Raw genomic sequence first — 22869 nt, 5'->3', positions numbered from 1 at the left:
CCAACCAGGACAACAGCCTTCTGTCTAGTAATGGGCAGACTCCGTCTACTGCAACACCAAAGCCCGTTATGCCAAAACTTCCTCAAGACCTCCAAGAACTCACAGAACTCTTTGCCACCACCTCTCCACCTGTCATACACCCATCATTCCGCCCCGCCCCTTACCTTGGCCCCGCCTCCTCGCTCGGGCACGTTTTCCACGCCCCCCCCCCCTGCGTTCAGCCAATAGCTGGTGCCGTTTGTGGGAGCGGGCCTTCCCTCCCAGCCAATGCAGGAAGTCCTTGCTGTCCTGGTCCCGCCCCTGCCAGGAGGTCCTGCCGGAAGATGGCGGCGGCCGCGGAGTTGACGCTGCTGGAGAAATCCCTGGGGCTGAGTAAAGGGAACAAATACAGCGCTCAGGGCGAGCGCCAGGTGAGAAGCGGGGCGGCGTGGAGGGGAAGAGGTGGGATAAGAGCGGGCCCTTTGAACCCAGGTAAGATGGGCAGGCCGGCAGAGGCGGAGGAAGCGGCTCTGCTCCCCACGTGTCTGCGCCGCAGGGCGGGCTGGCTGGCGTCTCTCGGTCTCCTGCGGCCCTGGCTCCTGAGGGTTTCAGGGGTATCTGCCTTGTTCCGCGTTGCCTGAACTTTTCCTCCTGGGAAATTGTCGTCTGTTTTAGGAAAGCGAGGAGGGCCCTCAGAGAGCCCTTAGGCCGATGTGAGGACCCCGTATTTGGGTTCAGTGACAGCACGTACCGTAACCTTAGTTTTCATTCAGTGTCCAGCGGCTACTCCGGAGAGCTAACCGGTGTCAGGTAGCACTGTGCTGGGACTGGGGAATGCAGCAGTGATTGAGAAGACGGACGCACTCCTTCCTCCCAGGAACCTTGGCTTTCACCTGGGTAGACAAAGATTGCTGCTGTTTTAATTACAGTAAGTGAAAAATGCTACATTGAAGCCGAGATGGCCGAGAGAGCACATACTTGGTCTGGGTCCAGTGTGGGAGATTCAAGGAAGGTTTTTCAGAGTACAGGTTCTGTGTGACACGTGCAGAGAATGAAGGGGAAGGTTAATAGAGTATGAAGCTGGTAAGATATAAGGACTCAGATTTCTCAGGACAGTGAAGAACATTTGTGTTTCATTCATAAACGTTGTTTAACGTGGTTGGAAAGCATTAGAAAATGAGAATGATTGTAAGGAGACTACTTTGGATAGGTAACATTTTTGCCTCCTCCTTGAGATTTTTTCCATGTGATGTTTATTTTTTGTTTTTAGTTTTTCTGTTCTTCATTTGGTTTATTTATTTATTTATTTTTCAAAGATTTTATGTATTTATTTGACACAGAGAGGTCACAATTTGGCAGAGAGGCAGGCAGAGGGGGGGGGGGTAGCAGGCTCCCTGCTGAGCAGAGAGCCCGTTGTGGGGCTGGATCCCAGGACCCTGAGATTGTGACCTGAGCTGAAGGCAGAAGCTTTAACCCACTGAACCACCCAGGAGCCCCTCGTTTGGTTTATGTTAAAAGCAGTCCTAGTGTAGTTTTTACACGTAAGTTCAACTGAAGCCTAGGAAGGTCTTGGGGCTCGCCTAAGATGAACCCACTGATTGGAGGCCAGGCCACCTGCTTTTGCTTTTTCCCCTGGCCTCATGCTGATTCCTTTCTTTCACCCACTGCTCCCTAGTTTGGTTTCTGTTTTTTAGAGAACATTGCCAAGACATGAGTCTTGCCTTCAGGAAGCTTACCTAGTATGAGAAATAGTCATTGGCAATTAACTTAAGGCAGGACAGAACATCTACTTGTTATGCCCAAGTTTCGTGTCCAAGAGACCACCAGGAGCCAACACCAATGCAAGCACACGAGGGTTTATTTGACAAGCTTAAGCTTGGGCCCAAGTATACCCAACACAGCGGAGTAGGGACTTGGACCCCGAACCAGATTACGGTCAAGAGTTTTTAAAGACAGAGTAGGGGTAGACTTGGCAGTAGGTGATTGCGCCACGATCGCCATCCCTGTGTTCTTGTGATTTATTATAGTGTTAAGCTATCCTATTTCTGACATGATTTATTACAACATCAAGCCATCCTACTCCTGACTTGACTTATTACCTCGTTAAGCTATCCTATTCCTAATTGGTTTTTGGTATGCTGTGTTGTTTTCAAAACCTTTGGTCAGTCTTCCTGGAGCCAGGGGTCATTTACCAGTCACAGAGCCCTAAGATGGCTGCCAGGGCCAAGATGGCTGTACTTATGTCAAGGCTAAACTTGAGGTGGGTACAGCCTTGTTTTTCTTGGCCTCCACATACTAAACAGAGGAGACGTTGCTGAGGAATGTGGAGGAGAAAGTTAATTTTGACTGTGAGAGTGAATTCATAGTAAACTTCACAGAAAAGCTGGTGTTTAAAGCGTGTGAGACCAAAATTATGAAACATTGGGAAGTTTGGGACAAGGAGTAGACCAATATGAAAAATACTACAATGTGAAATAAGCCCAAAATTATAGTTTGAGGGTAGTTGTGAGGGCTTTGTGGAGTTCAGAGTGTGGTTTCTTATTTTAATTGAAACTTTTTTGGTGAGGGGGGATCTTAGCAGAGGGCAGCTATTAAAAGTTTCTATTTCTATTTATATGTTTGGTGAAAGGGATGGGAATAAATAAAAATATTCGGTCTGTTTTTGGTGGGGAAGAGACAACTGACAGCAGTAAGCCAGCAATGGTGTGAAAATGTTGGGGTTTGGGAGCAAATTGTCTAGAAAAAATTCTTGAACCATCTTTCGTGCAAAGGGGGTGGTTTTATTTAAGCACAGGGACAGCACCCATGGGCAAAAAGAGCTGCACAGGAGTTGTGAGGAGTGACTGATTATATACTTTCAAGTTGGGAGAGGTCTAAGGATAGCATTAGTCTCGAATCTGGAAGCAAGGTTTCCAGGATCTTGCAGTGCTAGCTCTTGTTAGGAAAAGATCTTTTATTACTGTCTAGTAAAACCTTAGTCATGAGACCTTTCAGACATATATCAGTGGGCCATATGCTTGGAGGTTGAGTACTAACATATATCCTGGGGGGTAGAGATAAAGAAGTTTTGAAAGGAATTTTTATTTGTTAAAGAAGACTTACAGGATTCTGGAGGTCAGGCTTCTCTTAAGCTAAGGTTGCCTTTTGCCTTTAGCAAAATATTAACATCGATGGAGGCAGTTGAGTTCCTAGAGGAATGTCACTCTGCCTGTCTCGAGGACTTGTCATTGGGCTGTAAGTTCTAAGGAAATTTAGTTTTTTTCTTTAGCCTTTGTTCTCCACATCAAGTAATAAAGCATTCTTTGCAACATTACCAGTTATACAGTAGTCACCCATCTGTGTATCTCCTCCCCATCCATGGTTTCGATATCTGTGGTTTTGGTTACCCGTGGTAGCCATGTCTAGAAAAAGATGATTGTCCTTCTAACGTAGTATCAGAAGGTCAGGAGTAGCCTAGCACTGTGTCAAAATGCCTACGTGATTCACCTCGCTTCATCTGATTATATAGGCATTTTGAAATCTTGCATCATCACAAGAAGAGTGAGCACAGTAGAGTAGAATATATGGAGAGAGACCAACCTCATTCACATAACTTTTATTAGAGTATATTGATATAATTGTTCTACTTTATTATCAGTTATTGCTGTTAATCTCATACTACAGTGCCTAATTTATTACTTCAACTTTATCATAGGTATTTATTTATAGAAAAAATATAGTATATGTAGAGTTTAGTATGGTACATCAGCACATTATAATATTACTTACTAGCCATCGACGATGATTACTTAGAAGACCATGGCATCCTAAAATGAATGTAGAAAAAGTACATATCCCACAATTGCAACTACATAAGATTTGTGTACTTTAGGCTATAGGAAGGAAAGAGAAGGGACTTTCAAGTCAATCTTACCTTATCCAGACCCTGATTTTGCTGTGACAAAGAAGGTGACCTTGGTTCTTTGTCTGTAAGATGATAATGAAATTACTCACCAACTTAGAAGATGTCATGAGGAGGTTAATTGGGAAGGGTTTTTTTGTTTGTTTGTTTGTTTGTTTTTAAGATTTTATTTATTTATTTGACAGACAGAGATCACAAGTAGCAGAGAGGCCAGCAGAGAGAGAGAGAGGAAGGGAAGCAGGCTCCCTGCTGGGCAGAGAGCCCGATGCAGGGCTCAATCCCAGGACCCTGGGACCATGACCTGAACATGACCTGAACATCATGGCAGAGGCTTTAACCCACTGAGCCACCCAGGGAAGTTTTTGAGTCAGAAATGTAGGATGGTGGATCATTTATTTTTACAAATAATGCTCTTTAGAATTAAATGTCATTTCTCCTACACGCTCATTGATTGCAAATTCTTTCTGTTTGTTTTTCTTTTTTGTTTTTAAAGTATCGCATACCTTCAGAAAAGCAAATAAATTTCAATGAGTTAACACAAAGTGAACACAGGTAGGTAACCACACAAGGAACCAAACAACAAGAAATAGAATAGAACCAGCATCCCCAGAGGGTTTTTTTGTTTTCTTGTTTTCTTTCAGTGCATTTTTTAAAAGGATATTATTCGTGATCTTAGAGGTGGAGGCTTCATTTGAATGTGAAGGCAAAAGTGAAAATTCTAGGAGCTAAGTAGTAAATGGAAAGTAGGTTTGAAGTGGAAAATCAGAGAGTGGCTTTCATTACTTCCTTGGACTTGTAGGAGGTAACCTTTGAATCTGTATCTGTAAAAGGTTAATATCTTTGTATACTTTGCAGAGTCCTGTTGACCTATAGGTGAGCATGAAAGGGCCCTGCAAAGTGTAAATCACTTTACAAATACAAGGTACTATTTAGTGACTGCAGAAATCAGCCAGTCTTCCCAAGAAAATAGGCTTTTTTGGTTTGTTGGGTCGTTTAGGTTGTATATTGTATATTGTTACTTGGTCAGTCTCCCCATCAGATGATACCTTCCGTTTTTTAAAAATTTCTCATTGTGCTTTAAATTTCTTGGTTGTGCATCAAGAACATTTAAATTAATTGTCAATTTCTTATAATCTGAGTCTTTGTATTGCTGTTCTAATAAGGGAAACAAAAACTGGACTATTTTTTAGATGATTACCTGAAGCCCAGACTATTATCAATGGCCCCAATTATATTTTGCAATGTTTTTTAGATATAAAATACTGGCCAACAGTGACTTCACTCCAAATGATTCGAAAATTGGTAGATACGCGATTCATGGCAACCAAGTCATTGTCACAGTCCATACCTGTGTTAACAAGATATAATTATATTAGATCGCTTATCACTAAAACCAGCCCAGATCTCATTTGGTAGTTCTAACTATATTGACATTAAGTCAGCATTACTGTAATCATATCCCTTTGTTATTATAGAAGTCAGGTTTATTTAAGTATGTTCATCTTGCTAAAAGAGGATATTGGTAATCTTGATCAGAATTAATACAATATTATTGGGATTTCTGTTTTTTCCTCTTGTGTATGCATGATTATGAATTAATGTAGAAACATTGATTTTTGCAATGTTACTACTGGTTTCACTTGAAGCATCTGTTATCAAATTGTAAATAACATCTTAACTACAATTTTCCTGATTTTCATTTGAATATCTTAGTATCTTAGAGTAGAATCCTAGGGCATTTGAAAAACCAGTGAGGGATTTAGCAAGTCCTTAGAACTTGAGGTCCTGTTGAGATCTGTATTTTAAATTTATCAAAAGAATTTTTTTTCTTTTTAAGATTCCAGTTCTTCAGACAAACAATGGTCCAAGTCTAACAGGACTCACTACTATAGCAGCTCATCTTGTCAAGCAGGCCAACAAAGAATATTTGCTGGGGAGCACTGCAGAAGAAAAAGCAATCGTTCAGCAGTGGTTGGAATACAGGGTAACTCGGGTAGATGGACACTCCAATAAAGACGATATTCGCACTCTTTTGAAGGTATTGTGACTTCTCTTTAGAGGTTAAAACGCATGAACTGTTTGTAGCAGGAAGCTCTCTCCCCTGGGATTCACTAGCCGAAGCCATTGGCCTTCTTGTTTCCTTCTACCTCAGGGTAATTTGTACCTGTTGTTACCTGTGCTGGAAACAGACTCTGCCTGCCCTCCCCCTTCAGATCTCAGCTCAGATGTTCCTTCCCCAGAAATGTTTTTGACCACCTCTCTCTAACATATGTGGGTCCTTGTTCTATATGCTTTTTCTTTCTAACACTCATCACAGTCAACCATTATTTGTATGATTCTTTTTTTAATGTCTTAATACTTAGTTTCTCCACTCAGCAGTAAAGTACTTTCTCGAAGGCAAGAAGTAAATCAGAATCATTGGAGCTACTGAAAAAACCTGTTAGATTGATCTGGGAAAAAAAAAAAAAAAACAACACATTTTTTTCCTTCAGACTTACTGCTTTAAGATTTGTACTTTCTTTCCAAAGAAGCAAAATCAGAACAAAAGAATCTATTGATATAAGGTATAAGCTGAATATGGCTCCAGAGTCACCAGCAGTGAGAAACAATCTAAATGATATTTTTTATTAATTATTTACATTAAAATAAAGCATATCAAAAGAAAATTTTTTTAATAGAAGCTTAGAATTTGAAGGAACCTTAGAGATATCCAGGTAACCACATATCACTGCAGGAATCCCTTCTGTTTTGTAATTTTGTTCCCATTATAATATAAACTGGTAATATAAGTTGTGAAAGAAGGTCTCATAGAACTGAAAGCTTTTCATTGATCGCTCTGGGGGAAATGGTTTAAGCTATATTTTTGAAAGATATCATCAAGAGAACTGATAAAAAATGAATTTCCAACCTTGTTCCTTTATAGGTCTATCCTGACCAACTATTCGTGCTTAATTAATATCCATACTGATCCCTCCCACTGTCCTCTGCCATGCTCAGCAGCCTTTCCAGAGCAAAGCAAGCATGTCTTCCCTTTAAGTGAATGTGGGATTTCAGGCAAATAAAATATAACTATCTCTTAAAATTTTCCAGAAACAAGGATAGTAATGAAGTACTTCATTCTGAAAGATGTGAACAGGATTTCTCCAAATTAGGTTTATAAGTTCAAAGTTGTATTCAGAGATTGGGTATTAAGAACATGGAAGTACTTCCACCAAAATGTTGTATCTGGGATATGTAAATATTATTTGAAATTTCAGTGAAGAGAATCTGACTAGAGATATTGCCACTTTTGAAGTGTGTAAGGAACAGGTTATTTGGTTGTCATCTTTGCTCTGCCAGTTTCCTTACTTGTACCTGTGCTGCTAGGCCTGTTGCAGTTCTAAAGGCAGTGGTACAGTGACCCAGTAGACACAGTCTTTGCCTCTACAGGGCTTAGACCAGTGGGGGAGACAAATGTATGTATAATGGACTGCAGTGTGATTTTTGGCCATATGAGCATAGATGAGAAAATGTTGTTTTCTGTTTTTCTTTTGCTTTTTGCTGTTTTTATCTTAAAGGCAGTATATACTTGTTAATAGAAATTTTTTTAAATATAAGGAAAAAAACTCTCAAGCATTAGTAGTCCCACCAAGAGAGAAGTGCTAATAACACTTAAACTTGGTCGTCAGATATTTATTGAAATCCCTTCATGTTCTTTCCATGCTTTTCTTTTCCATATAGATATGTGTGTGTGTGTTTTAAAAGTGAGCCGCTATTGGCTGCTGTAACTTGCATTTTTTTTGTTCACTGACAGTTGCGAACGTCATTTCATGTCCGCAAAATATTCATTGATGCTGTCTTTTTGATAACCTGTTTGTATTGCCTCATGTAGGTATACCAGGATTTAAATAATTTTTAAAAATTTCCTTGTATGCATTCTTTGCCCATTTTTAATATCACGCTATTTATCTTTGTATTACTTATTTTCTTACTCTCTAAAGTTCCATTTCAGGCTAAAACCGCTATTCTAAGTTTTAAAATGGCTCATAATTAAGGTAATATATAATTTCAAAATGACAGGCATTACAAAACACTAACAGTTTTTGCATCTAGATGGGGAATATATATATAGCTATTTATTACTTGCTTTTTCAATGTTATTAATAAGTTTAATACTAATTAGGAAACAAAACCTCAGGTAGAATGCTGTAGGGGCAAATGTTTGTTAAACTTTGGTAGTGGCATGTGAAAGATTTGTTTAAAACAAATGAATATTGAATGTTCTGTGAATATTCTGAATATATGAAATTCTGTGATATGGCAGAGAAGATTTGAATTATATCACTAATCAGAAAAATTTTAATTTTATTTAATTTTATTTATTTATTTTTTCTTAAAGATTTTATTTGACAGAGAGAGGTCACAAGTAGGCAGAGAGGCAGGCAGAGAGAGGAAGGGAAGCAGGCTTCCAGCTGAGCAGAGAGCCTGATGCAGGGCTCGATCCCAGAGTCCTGGGATCATGACCTGAGCTGAGGGCAGAGGCTTAGCCCACTGAGCCACCCAGGTTCCCCAGGAAAATTTTAATTTTAAAGACATTTTAAAGACGACAACCTTGAGAGTCTCTATAACAAAAACTTACGCATGGATTTTGTTTTAAGAAAATATGCACTGTACAGAGCAGTGTTCAGTTACTAGTTTAGACGTTTTTTAAAAATGCTTCTTAAAATTAAATTGAAGATATGTTTATTTTATTCTTAACTTTATCCAGGTTGTTTCATTTGAAAACACTTGGAGAGAAATCATCTCCATTCACAGATCACTCTAGAATTTAAGTGGTAGCTCCTTATATGCCAGTCTATTTCACCCTCCGTACCCAAATTTTATTTTGATTTTTCTGCATTTGTCTATTTTTATCCAATTCCTTTATGCCCTCATCTGTACCAACCCTAGCAACTCCATGTTTATATAGCGTTTTGAAAATTACTGTCTTTAGATGAAGACATGGGCATACTCAAAGAGATTAAATTCAATTCAGCAAATACATGGAACTACCATGTGCCAGGTATTTGGGATGTGATTTGAGAAAACAAAATGTTCTCTACAGTTTAAGGCGTTTTTCTGGAATAAATGCTATTGACCACTGAGCAGTGTTCTGTAACTAGTCCTTAGAGGAGGAGCCTGTGAGAAGACCTGATAATAAACCATGTAACTGATTTATAAACCTTTGTCTAAAGGTTATAGGAATCTTTTGTTTCATTTGATTTGAATGCAACTTAATCAATGCATCCTGAATTCCTGTGCTGTTAAATTATTTGTTAATTTTGAGAGGAACCCAAAGTATTCATGTGATTTTTTTTTTTTTTAATCTACATTTTTTATTTTCTCTGGGAGGTAATTGATTAATTCATGTTATTCTGTCAGACTTTACTTCTGATTTGGATTAGGATTTCTTAAGCTTTTTATTTCATTTTTTAACATGTACTTTAATTCTTTTTTTTCTTCAAAACTGTTTATTCACCATTGAGGGAGCTCAGTGCTTAGAGGTATTTTGTTGTTGTTGTTGTTGTTAAAGATTTTAAATGAATTCTTTTGTGTATATAACTTAACATTGCCTTTTGGTGATTGTGGTCTGGAGAACAAATGGCAAAGGACTTTCTGTAGGTTTAAGTGGTGTTTAAAACTGGAGTCTTTTGAGGTGCCTGGCTGGCTCAGTGGGTTAAGCCTCTACCTTTGGCTCAGGTCATGATCTCAGGATCCTGTGATCAAGCCCCATATTCAGGCTCTCTGCTCAGCGGGGAGGATGCTTCCCTCTGCCCCCCTGCCTGCCTCTCTGCTGACTTGTGATCTCTGTCTCTCTGTCAAATAAATAAATAAAATCTCTAAAAACCAAAAACACCTGGAATCATTTAGGGTAGCTCAGTTGGTTAAGTGTCAGACTCTTGGTTTGGCAGGTCATGATCTCACATGTTGTGAGATGGAGCCCTGCATGGGGCTGCACAATCTGCATGGCATCTGCTGGAAAATTCCCTCCCCCTGCCCCTCCCCCACACCCATGCCTGCATTCTTTCTCGCTCTCTCAAATAAATTAATAAATATTTTTTTAAAAAACTGTGGAGTCTTACAGGTATTGGAAAAACTAGATCTCCAGTTATAAAACAATGAAGTTGAAGTTGGAATGTTACCTTACATGATATATAGAAATTAACTCAAAATGGATTGAAGTCCTGAATGTAAAATGTAACACTATAAAACTCTTAGAAGAAAACTTAGGGAAAAAAAAATCATGTTATTTGATTTGGCAGTGATGTCTTGGATATGACACCTAAAGCATAGGCAACTAAAGTAAAAATGGATAAATTGGACTACATCAAAATTTTAAACATCTCTGCATCACTGGACATAATCAACAGGGTGAAAAGTCAGCCCATGGAATGGGAGAAAATATTTGCAAATCATGTGACTGGTGAAGAATTAATATCTAAAATATATAAAAAACTCCTATGGCCAAGCAACAAAAAAACAAAGAACCTAGTTAAAAATGTAAAATGGTGCAGTTGCTATGAAAAACAATATGCTGATTCCTCGAAAGATCAAAGAAGAATTAGTGTGTGTGTGTGTGTGTGTGTGTGTAATAATATTACTTACGGATATATACCCAAAATAATTCAACGTGGGCTTTAAAGAGATGTATGTACACCCACATCCATAGCAATGTTATTGATGATAGCCTAGAAGGGCCCATTGGCAGATGACTAGATAAACAAAATGTGGTATATATATAAACAATGAAATTCTATTTAGCCCCAAAAGGGAAGAAAATTTTAACTCAGGTTAACAACATGACTGAACCTTGATGGTGTTATGCTAAGTATAAGCTAGTCACAGAAAGACAAATGCCCTATGGTTCCGTTTACCTGCGGCATCTGAAGTTGCCAATTCATAGAAACGGAAAGAGTGGTAGTGGGTCTGGGGTGAGGGGGGAAATGGGGAGTTGTTTAATAGAATAGAGTTTTAGTTTTGCAAGGTGAAAAAATTCTGAAGACTGGTTATACAACAGTGTGAAGACCCCTGATATTGTACTGAATTATACACTTAAAAGTGGCTAAGATGGAAACATGATTGTATTACAATTAAAAATTTTTTAATATACATATGTAAAAATACAGCAAACCAATAAATTATAATCCTCTTAAGAGAAATTGTTGAAGAGCTTTTATGTTTTAATGGAAAAAGTAAATGTAACAACATAATTTACAAAATTATTTCTGCCCCCCCCCAAAATTGGTATCTTTGAAATGCTCATAGATGGCATTTTGAATAGTATTTCTTAATGTTTTCTTATTTCTTTAAAATAAAATTAGACTAATAACATTTACCCTATTTTTAAAAATGAGGTGACTGGTATATGATCCATTCCTTTGAATGAATCTGAATCTATTAATGTCGGATTAAATTTATCAAATTAAAAATGAGTGTTTTGTTTTCTCATAGTCTTCTAAATGTTTGAAGTCCAGTGATATGGTAGTTAACTTTATAATTACTGTCTTCTTTTTTTTTTGGAAGATTTTATTTATTTGATAGAGCGTATACACATGTGCATGAGTAGGGGGAGGGACAAAGGAAGAAGGAGAATCTCAGACTCCGTGCTGAGTGTGGAGCCTGTTGTGGGGCTCAGTCTCACAGCCCTGAGATCATGACTTGAGCTGAAATCAAGAGTTGGATGCTTACCTGGCTGAGCCACCCAATTATTACTTATTTTTCAATTAAAATTTTGTTTCTTATTTGTTTCTTTTAGGATCTTAATTCATATCTTGAAGATAAAGTCTACCTTACAGGATATAACTTTACCTTAGCAGATATCCTGTTGTACTATGGACTTCATCGCTTTATAGTGAGTATTGTTAGCTTTTTTTCTCTGTAATGTTCAGAATGCTTTTTATTTGTCTTAAATCAAATTTGCATTTTCACCTTCTCAAATAAAAATGAATTATTTTTATACAAGGTATGTTATGCCATATTCCTTCTACAGTTCCATCAAATACAGTAGCTTCCTGTTCTTTAAAGTGTTTACTTCCTATCGTTGTTTCCACTCTTGTTCACACCTACTTTTCTTGCCACCCTTTGAGTCTGACCATCATCATCGCCTGGCCCCCATCATCACCATCCCACTCTCCTTCTAACATCTTAATTGCAGTGCCCCATATTCTGTGTAACCTCTAATCCTTAGTTCTTAATCGCTTATGCACTAACCCCATCATTATCTGAGGCAATTGGATTCCTTTGCATTTTCCAGACCCATATACTTTTTCCCCATCCAACTTAGATCCCCTTTTATGTAACTTCTGTAAGTATCTGCAGCTTCTTTGCTCCATGGTGCATTCACCGCCCTATGCCTGTAAGTCCCCACCTCTTGTTCAGTTCTAATAAGTGCCTTCAGTCCCATGGCTAGGCTGAGCTCTGTTAGAGTCATCCCAAAGTAGAGATTGGTACCGCTATACATTTATACTATCCAGTTTCCGCCAGGCTCTCCTATAAATCAGCTCTTTCGTTGCTCCCGGGCGTATTCCCAGACCTTTAGTACTTTCCTTAACCCCATCCTTTCACTCCCCCTTTATCGTCAGTCATTATCCCAGAGCCGGCCTCCCTCTTCCACCTAGAAACTGGAGACTGTTGATGCGAATGCCTACATCCAGCCCACTGCGGGCTCGTCCTCTTCTGCCTTGTCCCCTTTCACTGCCCTCTTACTGGACTCACCCTCCTGCCCCGTTTCTGGATCTTGTCCCAAATTTTATATCCTTTCTTTCCCGTATGTGCAATTTTCCCCCTTATCTGGTCAGTCTCTTTATTGTTTTAGTTTATTTACATATTTGAGAGCGAAGTGCGAGTGAGGGAAGGGCAGAGGCAGAGGGAGAGAGAGATCCTCAGGCAGACTCCCCACTGAATGTAGAGCCCAACTTGGGGCTTGATCCCAGGACACTGAGGTCAAGACCTGAGGTGAAATCAGGAGTCAGACGCCCAACCAATCAAGCCACCCAGATGCCCCCAGTCAGTTTTTTTAAATTGTATCCCATCTTAAATTTATTTACAAACATTATATGGCACTCCCTATGTTCTCCATGCTTTATAGATGTTAACCCATTTAATCCCTACAGCAGCCCCACAAGGTAGGTGCTGTTATTATCATCCCCATTTTACAAATGATGTGAGGGAGGCACGGAGAGGTCAGATATCTTTTGTGAGATCACCCAGTTAGTGGCACAGCCTGGTCTGGAAACCAGGCAGTTTGACTCCAGAGTATGTGCTTCCTTAAGTCTGTCCGCACCTAAACATCTTCCCAACACCCAGCTTCTCCTCGTGGGAAAAAAATAACCCGTACATTTTTCTGTATTCCGCACCTCATGCATCTAATTAATCAGATTCTTTTATTTCCGCCTCCTGGATGCCTCTCTCACTTTTCTTCCTGTCATCCTGGGTGACATTGCCCTAGTTCCAGAATTCATTATCTTCTGTCAGAGCTACTGAAATGGCCTCCTGCCACCATTTTCATCCCACAGTCCATCTGCATTGCCACTGGACTGATTTTTCTCACAATTGTGTCTTTCTCAAAAGACTTAAGTAGCTCCTCACTGCCTGGGATGAGTTGACCCTGCCTCCCCGCCGGCCTCATTGCCCTTGTTCTGCCCACACACCCCTCTCTCGGCCGTAACATACTCCCTGGTCTCTCACCTGTGCTCCCTCTCCTCAGGGTCCTCGCGCTGCTTTTCTCTTTGGCTCCCAAATTCGTGCACATTTCAGCAGGTGTCACGCAGCTGCAGCACTGACTTCTGGCGAAGCTCTCTCGGGCTCCTGAAGCATACTGAAGTGCCCTAACCTCTGTCTCTCTCTGTGTCTCACAGACTCCCTCAGCTCTGGTTTGTTTCAGTTTCTGCTGTCATTCTTGGAAAATGTCTGTCTCTTAAATCGTAAACTACTTGAGCCACACTCCACAGCACCTCATATCTGTAACGCTACCGTCTGACAGAATTCCTCCCGCATGCATAGCGTCTGCACTCTTCTCCGTAAACTGAATAACATAACGCATTCCTCTAGATCTTTCAGTTTACCTCATAACTCGAAAAGAGATGGGGCTAGTAATATATTAGAGAAGGAAACTCGGGCTCGGAACATCAAGTGCCTTGTGCGAAGACACAGCCTGGGTTTTGGAGGAGCCAAAACGAGCTTCATCTGCTGCTGTTGTCACAGTGTCCGGGGATGCCCGTCAGACACCATCAAATACCATAATGTATGATAATATTTCCTCATCCCCCCTCAAGCTCTAATTCCTCAGTGGATTTACTCAACTTACTAAACATCGTTTCTCTAAAATCCCTAAATGATCGTGCTCAGTTCTTAAATGATCGTGCTCAGTTCTATAACATTTTCTCAGTAACCACCTAATAGGATCTTTCACTCCCTGCTAGTCTCTATTATTACAACTATATTTACTGAGTTCACTATATGTGTCCATAATACTGTTCTTGAGAGACATAAATACAAAACCCTATTTTTAAGCAACTGTTGATCTCTTCACAGAGGTAAGACTGTTTCACATGAAAAGAGCTGAATAAAGCAAAGTGCTAATTTCTGGTCAGAATATTATGGAAAACTTAAAGAGGCAAATAGAATAAAGTAAAATGGAGAATCATGAAATTGTCAGAAAAATATCTGCAGGATTTGGATGCCTTTGGCTATTTAAGGGAATTTGTGTTGTTTTAGAAGGCTTATGATAAGTTTGAATATAAATCTTGCCTATAAGTAGAATGACCATCTGATTTCTCAAAACAGTAGTTTTGACAGTGAAAGGAGAGTTACTAATAATTATTGGTACAACCGGAAAAAAGTAGAACAAATGTTCCTTGTACTTCAAAGAGATAAGACTCTATTTTAAGCAAAATAAGGGGACCTAGGAGGATCATGTCTTATTTCTCTTTGTATCCCTTCCAGCTCTGCGCACAATGCGTCTCACAACTAGATGCTTATTGAGATCAGCAATACTCAGCAGTCTCTTCCTCTTTGTACTTCCTGTTTTGGGTTGTATATCTTTATAGTGCAGTCTTTAGTTTATGCTTCAGTATGATTAACTCTAAAACCTTATTCGAATGTGAAGACGGTTTAAGTAGAGCTGAAGTAAATTTGATCACAGCAGCCTTCTCTTATTTTCTAGATTCGAAATATTTTATTAACTTTTAATGTAGAATGGTGACGTGGCACCGTTTACATCATTTCAAAATACAAAAGCCTCTAGCTAAAGAGAATTTGCTGTTATGGTATCTACCTATCTTTATCCCGGCGGCAAATCTACGGTCTTTTAACTAGGAGGTATCCATTGCTTGACTTGAGGGCAAGCCCACTGTTAAGACCATGGCTACTTTCTAGAGGAGCAAAAGAACAACTTCTATCTAACAACAGCACCCTTGTAGGCATTTTTAAAACATTTAAACATGGCACTGCTTAATTTTAAAAGCTTAATATTAGGAGAAATGTCATCTCTAATCCGTTGTGTGATGCTGTCAGCAGGCTAGTGAAGGCCCGGCTTCTTGTAGCATAGAGCTCTTGTTAAGGACAGCATTTCTCCCATGTAATAAAGTGTAACTCTTGCAAACCAAGTGTGTATTTACGCTTTTCTCTGTTCTGGCTTATGCAGGTCATGCAGTAGGGAAAGGAAATATTCAGGAGGAGGGAGCTTTCTGGAACTTCTTGGCCAGCAGTATGAACAAGGTCATAATTCTATAAAGCAAAATAGTAATAGCACAGGCTACAGATTTATTTAATTAGAAGTTCAGGTACCCTGGAGAGCATTTGATTTTCAAGCAGGTTAGAAGTGTTTTTTTCCATGCAGCATGTTAAAACTCGGGTTACATTAACAATATTTAATGATAATGTGCCCAGTTATGTTTCCTGTTTTGGGATGTATATCCCCTTTATATGTAGTGACTAGGATATTGTGAAGGGTATTCCGCTTTTCTTTTTCAAAATAACAGTGAATAGAGTGGTATGTAAACCATTCAGCTCACCGTCCCTGTGCATTCATGAAATGAGTCCATAACCAAAACATCTCTCTCAGCCTGGTCTGTGTGCAGGTAAAGTACATCTGAGAAATAAACACCTTCTCAAGGAACTCCTCACAGACTCAAAGCTCTGCTGTGATAGACTTGCACAGTGGTGTTAAATGACATCCCTCTAGACTTAGGTGTAAATATATCCAGATGAGAAAAAGGTGATTGTTCAGTATTAAGTTCAGGCAGAGTCATGTGTAGCTCAGGTTGGCTACCTGTTCACATTCATGAGACAGTTTCTTGTATTTTGTTTGCTTTGGCAGCATATTTATTTTTGCCCTCATGCATTCCTTCATTTATTTGTTCCCATTATTAAATACTTAATGTGTAATCAGCACAGTGTACAAAACAGCAGTCAGGGAACCTTCAAGTCATCAGATAATCCCACAGTATTTTGTTTCATTGTGAGCCCAATTTTAGTTGTGGCTAAGTTACTCTAATTATAAGATCTGGTCTCTCTTAATTCCCTTTGAGGAATATTACGTTGTTCTTCCTTTGTGAAACTGCCAGTTAGCGTGGCTGTTTATTATCCTACCAGTGACTCATTGCTTTCTTAAAGTGATTTCACTCATAGATAGCCGTCCCTGTGAACAGACTGTTACTCAAGATTATTGAAATCCTTTGTAGCGTTATGTGCTGCTTGACTATGAGATTGTTATCAACGAAAATACATTTGTTTTGAAGTTAGGAACACCAGTGGAGGTACGTTGTTCTTTTAGAAAGAAAGGAAAAGTACAAGAAACAGCTGCAGTGCAGGCCAGGAGCACCAACTATAAAGAATGTCCTGAAGATAGCAAACCGGCCTCTTGCCCCGATCTGGAATGGGTCACTTAACATGGTGCTCACATGTCTCCGTGGGAAATTGGTGACTAAGAATATCATCTCTTTGGCTTTGAAGGTTCAGACTAGATATAGGGAGACAATATAAGTAAAAAGGGATGATTAGGTAGAAGGAGCCAAGCATCATCGCTATAGACACACTGGCATGGGGGCCAGTAAGAAACAGGAAGTGGTGACTGAAAAGTCACATTGTGTTTCCTGCTGTAAGAAAGGAAAAGAAACTAGCCAACTAGAGAGAGATGCTGGAAGACCAGTGTTGTACGTGAGAGGGCCCAGGGGGGGATTCCATCTAAAAAGTTCTAAAAAATTGTAAGGTTTTTCTTTGCAGGGGAGGGATCTGTTTTGTGTTTGTTTACAGTAAATTCAGAAATAAAATGTCTACCAGAAATGTGGCAGAGATAACAAATTGAGATCAGTTAGAAGCTTCCCAGATTCATGGGACAGGCTCCAGAGTTTAAACTAAGAAGAGGGTAAGTGGTAACCTGAACCTTTTGGGAAAGTTCTTGTGTATTTTTGGCTAACTTTTCTGAGGGAAAATGAACAGATTTACATTCTCTGAAGTAGATCATCTAGTTAAAAATTATTGGAATAAATTGGAAATGTTAGCAGAAGCTTTAGAACCTCTTGGAATAAAACTTACTTTGTACCGTGGCTCCTGGGTGGCTCAGTCAGTTAAGAGTCCAACTCTTGCTTTCAGCTCAGGCCATGATCTGAAGGGATCATGAAGGGATTGTGGAAGGGCGCTCTGCATTTGACTCCATGCTCAGTGGGGAGCCTGCTGGAGAGTCTCTTCCTCTCCCCCCACTCACTTGCTCTCTCTCTCTAAAATAAAAAAATCTCAACATTTATTTTGTACCCCCCAAAACCAAAAAGTGACAAGTTCCTTTGTGCCATGAGTCTACTCGTAATTCTTACACTAGAGACTTAGTGTGAAATTTTTAAGTTGGAGAATATTGATTTTGTTGTGTATAGTATCTTGTTTTCGCGAAAGAGGTTTGCTGAAGTTGATTTCAAATATATGTATGTACATATGTGTGTATGTTTGAATGAAGAAAACTCTCCCCCCGTTTCCTGTTAGATTTGTCACTGTGTTTACTAGTGGTTGAGATTTTTTAAAAATCCTGTGTCTTTTGAAGTCAGTGATGAGGTTCTCATATGGGAAAGATTTTGGAAAAAGAATGAAGTGTCAGCTCTTTTACAAAAGGTGTTTTACCTTTCGAAATATAAACTGATAATTAGTTTATTCTGTAGTGGTTGCTTATTTGCCTCCTGTGTACAGACCAGGAATAAGATAATTCTTAGGAGTAAGATAAATCTTAGGAGTAAGATAATTCTTAGGGATAAGATAATTCTTCATATATGAAGCAATGAATTCTCTTTTAATAAAAAGTATGTTTTATATTAAGAAAAGACATTCTTGGCCAGTTTTTTTGAGTAATGTGTTAATTTTGTACCTCCAGGCCATAGATGAACTATATTATAGGCGAAACAGTTATAGTAACATATTTCTGATAACTAGATGTAACCGTATACCGCCTTAAACAAGATGAGTATATTTTTATAATTTGTTTAGCAGCTTATAAGTAAGGACCTACATCTGAAACTTAACTTTTTTTTATGTAGCAAAAGCAGGAGACTCACTACTAATAATTTAGGTAAACTGAGCCAACAGAGTTGGACATCAGAGGCCACCAAAGACAATGTTCAGATATCAGATATTGATACAATAATATCCTCATATCTAAGGTAAAAAGGAAAGCAGGATGATTTGTATCAATTTTCTTTTTAAATTGCCTCATAGTAAATACGGAATGGGAGTATGAGTTCAAGTAAACATTTATTGAGAGAATACTGTGTGTCTGCTTTTAATTTTATTAATACTGTTTTGTATTCTGCAATACACTTTGCCTACTAGAGTGATTTGCCCTTCAATATTGTTGACTCAGTAACATAGCAGAGTATTTGCCTATAGACATGAATATATGCTAAATTCTGAACAGCCACAAGACATCTGTCTCACTAGGCGTACCTTCCAACAAGCAGCCTGCTAACTCCTGTTTGAACCACAGGAGGGTTTTTTTTTTGTTTTTTTTTTTTTTCTCTTGTGTGAATATGCCAGTCTGTTTTACAGACACTTGTAATAGTAGTTGAGTAAATGTTAATTTAACAACATGAAAAGGAGCCAGCTGCCCTATTCTTAAACATGGGTTATAGCTGTAGTTACTGCCATATTGGCTCTCTCTTTATCTGACAACTCTATGATTCTAGTCCAAGATTTGTCTCAGAGAAAAGTTTCAGAGTCACCTACTCTGGAATTGGAGCCCAGTGAAATGACCGGCACCAACTGTTCTTTTTTTCATCTTTCTCTAACCAAATCTCTAGCATTCTCTAGCTTGACAGGAAATTGTGTGACCTACTACATTCACTGGAGATAGAGTTCAGTTTTGTAGCAGACCAAATTGAGAAGGTCTGTTGTTCATCTGAGGCATATGCCACTGGAAATAGCCCTTCCTTCTTGTGTTTGGCAATAATCACTTGAAATTAAGTGGGTCATTGTCTTCTTGAGTACAGTTTTTCCCCTGAGTTTAATAGAAAGGAAGTGTATATTTTTTTCAAGTTTACATGGTATTCCCTTGTTAAGCATGTTAAATCCTAATAAAACTTCCTTTTGGATTTGCTAAAAAATATTGTAGAAAGAACCAATGTCTTAGCCTTTTGAAAGCTATTGTCTTTTCTCCATCTTCCTTTCCGAAAAGTAAAAAACAAAACTCATTCTGTTAGTTTGATGATCAGAGCCAGCGTCCCCAACAAGAAAATATGGAGTCAGAACAGCTAAGATAAAACAGCACTAACATCCTATTTTGCAGCTTAGACAGGATCATACCAACATTCTGCTTTGCAGCCTTTGCAGAAATGACTTCTGCAAAACGTTCTAAAATAAGACAGTTAATCACAGAAGTATTTGTCAATATCACAGGCAAGAGGTAGTTAAGACCTAGGCCCCCAGATGTCAGCAAAAAAAAAAAGACCATCAGCACATGGACATTAACCTAATAGACATATGTACTTGACCAAAGCCCTGATTGGCACGACTCAACACACCCTGATTGCTTAAGAAAGTTCTGCAAAAGAGTTCATAAAACCCCCTAAACTTAGAAACTCTGAGGGCAGCTCACTCAGGCCCCCCTCCCTCTCCAGGAACTTCATACTCTTCCTCAATATTTGCTTTGCTGTCCACCAGTCTTCATCTGGACCTCTTCATTCTTCGAAGCCACGCAGCCTTGGGCACGGAGGGAACCCAAGTTCTCTAACACTTGGACCTCCAGATGCTGGGTTAATGTAATTCTTGGCGTTGGTTGAAAATTTGACATTTCCTTAAAAGGCATGCCCAGTGTTGAACTGAACGTAAAAGCACCAAACAATGACCCTTCTAAGTGGCTGAAACTCTTACTCCTTTCTAAATATATTGGCTTTTGAGAACTGGAGTTTTTCTCCCTGAGTTTTCTATCTTCTACGCAAATGATTTTGAAAATTGTTCTTATGCAATGTCTGTGTTGTGTGTGTTTTTAATCTCTGTTTAGGTTGACCTGACAGTTCAAGAAAAGGAGAAATATCTTAATGTGTCTCGCTGGTTTTGTCACATTCAGCATTATCCAGGGATCAGGCAACATCTGTCCATTGTTGTCTTCATCAAGAACAGACTATATACCAATGCCCACTAGAAGCTGTCCATGACACACAGAAGCGTGATCACAAATATTTTAAATGGAAAGTGTATCATTCTGGACCAGAGAAATAACGTAAATGGATACGCAGTGATTCTTTATTTGCTGAAGTTGGAATAAACTTACCTCTGAATGTTTTATTTGTTTTTTAGTTGAAATTTTGCAGCTTTTATGTAAAAATTCAACTGTCAAAACTTGAGTTGAGATCAAGTTATAAATTAACCTTTTTTTTAATAGATGAAACTTATTTTAGTAAAACGTGCAAATCAGTGGCTTTTCTCTTAAGGGAAAAAATAGTCCTTTCAAGTGGCTGACAAACTTGGCTATTTATCAGCCTCCCTCTCGTATTTTACAATTCATTTTCCCCTTATGGATATTTACAGTAATTTGTGTAATAAGAACTGTAATAAATTGTGCCAAGGACACAGAAAGGGAAAACAGATGGATTCGTTTTCAAATATTTATGTGAGCCAGTAAATGTGGTTGAAAAAATCTTCTTTGTTTCTTTCTTTCTTTCCTGTAGTCAGTATTCATTGAGGTGAAACTAACTACTGAAGTGCCCTGGAGGGAGCTGGAGTAAGACTCGTTCAGTGGAGTTAATGGTTCTTTTGTAGTTGTTGGGCTCAGTGGAATATGCAGGGAATAAAAACAGGAGGGGAAATTACTGCTTTCTAACTTCAGACTTGACAACGGTCTAGATTTTTCTAAACTAAAAGCCAACTCAAAGCTGCTGCTGAAGCACTGTAAAAAACGATGACGTGTTATTAACAAATCTATACATTTTAACACTTGCTGGCTGATTAAGTAATCAGATATTGAAAGCTAAATATTGGATGTTTCCAAATAATAAGGAAAATAAAGCCTTTGAGCGGCCCCTGGGTGGCTCAGTCAGTTAAGCATCTGCTTTTGGCTCAGGTCATGATCCCTGCATCCTGGGCTGGAGCCCCACTTCAGGCTCCCTGCTCCACAGAGTCCTTTTCTCCCTCTCCCTCCACCCTTCATCCCAGTTCATGCTCTTTCGGTATTCTCTCACTCTCTCTGCTACTTGCACACAGTCTCTCTCAAATAAATAAAATCTTCTTAAAAAATAGAGCCTTTAGCGCTTTACTGTTTCATACTATTTTGGTGCTGATGCTGAATCTGAGTAGTATACAATTCAAAGGTCAAGTGAAAACAGATTTGGGAAATAGACAGCTTTGTGGTTGAGTTCTGCTTTTATCACTTACTAGCTATATGACCTTGAGCAAATCAGTTAGCCATATTTCGTTAATCTATAAAAATAAAGCTAACTCTAAGTTACGAGGATTAAATGAGGTAATACATCAGAAAAAGCCTAACAAAGCCCACGTCTATCAGTACAGTTTCCTAAGACCGCCCCCCATTTTTGTCCTTCATGTTACTAAGTCAGATTTAAGAGGCCAACTGTGAGTGATTCTTCTGTAATAGATGGGACAGTTTTTATCAGATTAGATCTCACATTTCATTGCCCTTGGGAGCATTTTTAATTTTATAATACAGCCTTTAAATTAGAAACGGTAAACTTTTATTTGCACACTGAGACTTGGGGAGTCTAGTCTTGGAAGCTAGTATGTATGCCATAGAGGCAGACCCAGTCTCTGACTTTTCATGCAAACCACTGCCTCAGCAGGGTCTGCTACAAGCATTCCATGTCATGTTTCACTGCTGCAAATTCCTCCTCTCTCTAACACTTCTCTCTCTGCCCCCAGGACTGCACGGTTGGGGTGGGGGAAGCAGGACAGGATAGACGAGAGATGAGCTACCCAGCTTTTCCTTTCCAGCCATTTCCTCCAGTCAGCTCTAAGGAAAGGATAAGATAAAACCTGTCTACCTCTGCCAAATGCGCTCTCTTCCCATGTCTATCTTGTGAGTATAGGTATCTTTCCATCTGCTAGTCAGTTCTTTATGCAAGGGCCCAGCAGTGCTTCCACAGATATTACCCACTGCTATTATATGGAAGGACTGCCTGTCCCCAACTTGTATTCTTAGAGGATGACAGTATGACAGAAATGTAAAGACTTGGCTCCCATAAGCAAAATTTAGATCATGTTCTCGGCACCTAAAACAGAAACAGTTCATTTCCTTGTAGAAGTGTTGCAGTGTATCTTGGGCCATTTCCGTCAGATACTTTTGTGCCAGAAATGCCCTTCCCTTCTCACTTGATATTCTTCACTATTCAACTATGTCATGGCCTCCTGAAAGTCAGGTCTATCCTGACCAACCCATCTCCTACCCCTGATTCTGGCACTTGAGATCATTGTACTATTATAATTATTTATCTCTTCTAGGAGGCCGTTAATTCCTTGAGCGCAGAGACTCTTCCCTTATTATA

The 22869-nt window shown here is 39.1% G+C and overlaps 1 protein-coding gene across 1 annotated transcript; it reads left to right on the top strand.

Annotated features, from left to right (window-relative positions):
• Positions 1 to 283: 283 nt before the first annotated feature.
• EEF1E1 (eukaryotic translation elongation factor 1 epsilon 1) lies at positions 284 to 20657 on the top strand. The gene is made up of 4 exons (XM_059401621.1): positions 284 to 410; positions 5718 to 5918; positions 11655 to 11750; positions 20376 to 20657. The coding sequence occupies exons 1-4, from the start codon at positions 324 to 326 to the stop codon at positions 20514 to 20516; spliced, it is 525 nt and encodes a 174-aa protein (XP_059257604.1). The 5' UTR covers positions 284 to 323; the 3' UTR covers positions 20517 to 20657.
• Positions 20658 to 22869: the final 2212 nt, after the last annotated feature.

This window comes from Mustela nigripes, chromosome 5 (assembly GCF_022355385.1).
Source record: "Mustela nigripes isolate SB6536 chromosome 5, MUSNIG.SB6536, whole genome shotgun sequence".
Lineage (NCBI taxonomy): Eukaryota > Metazoa > Chordata > Mammalia > Carnivora > Mustelidae > Mustela > Mustela nigripes.
The sequence above is the reverse complement of the archived record's forward strand: the minus strand, read 5'-3'. Positions and strand labels throughout refer to the sequence as shown.

What these genes read in the sequence shown, in the direction of transcription:
- EEF1E1 (XM_059401621.1), top strand. Translation starts at nt 324, where the DNA reads ATGGCGGCGGCCGCGGAGTTGACGCTGCTGGAGAAATCCCTGGGGCTG. An exon ending in ATATTCGCACTCTTTTGAAG is followed by an intron (nt 5,919 to 11,654) that starts GTATTGTGACTT and finishes TGTTTCTTTTAG; the next exon opens with GATCTTAATTCATATCTTGA. An exon ending in ATGGACTTCATCGCTTTATA is followed by an intron (nt 11,751 to 20,375) that starts GTGAGTATTGTT and finishes ATCTCTGTTTAG; the next exon opens with GTTGACCTGACAGTTCAAGA.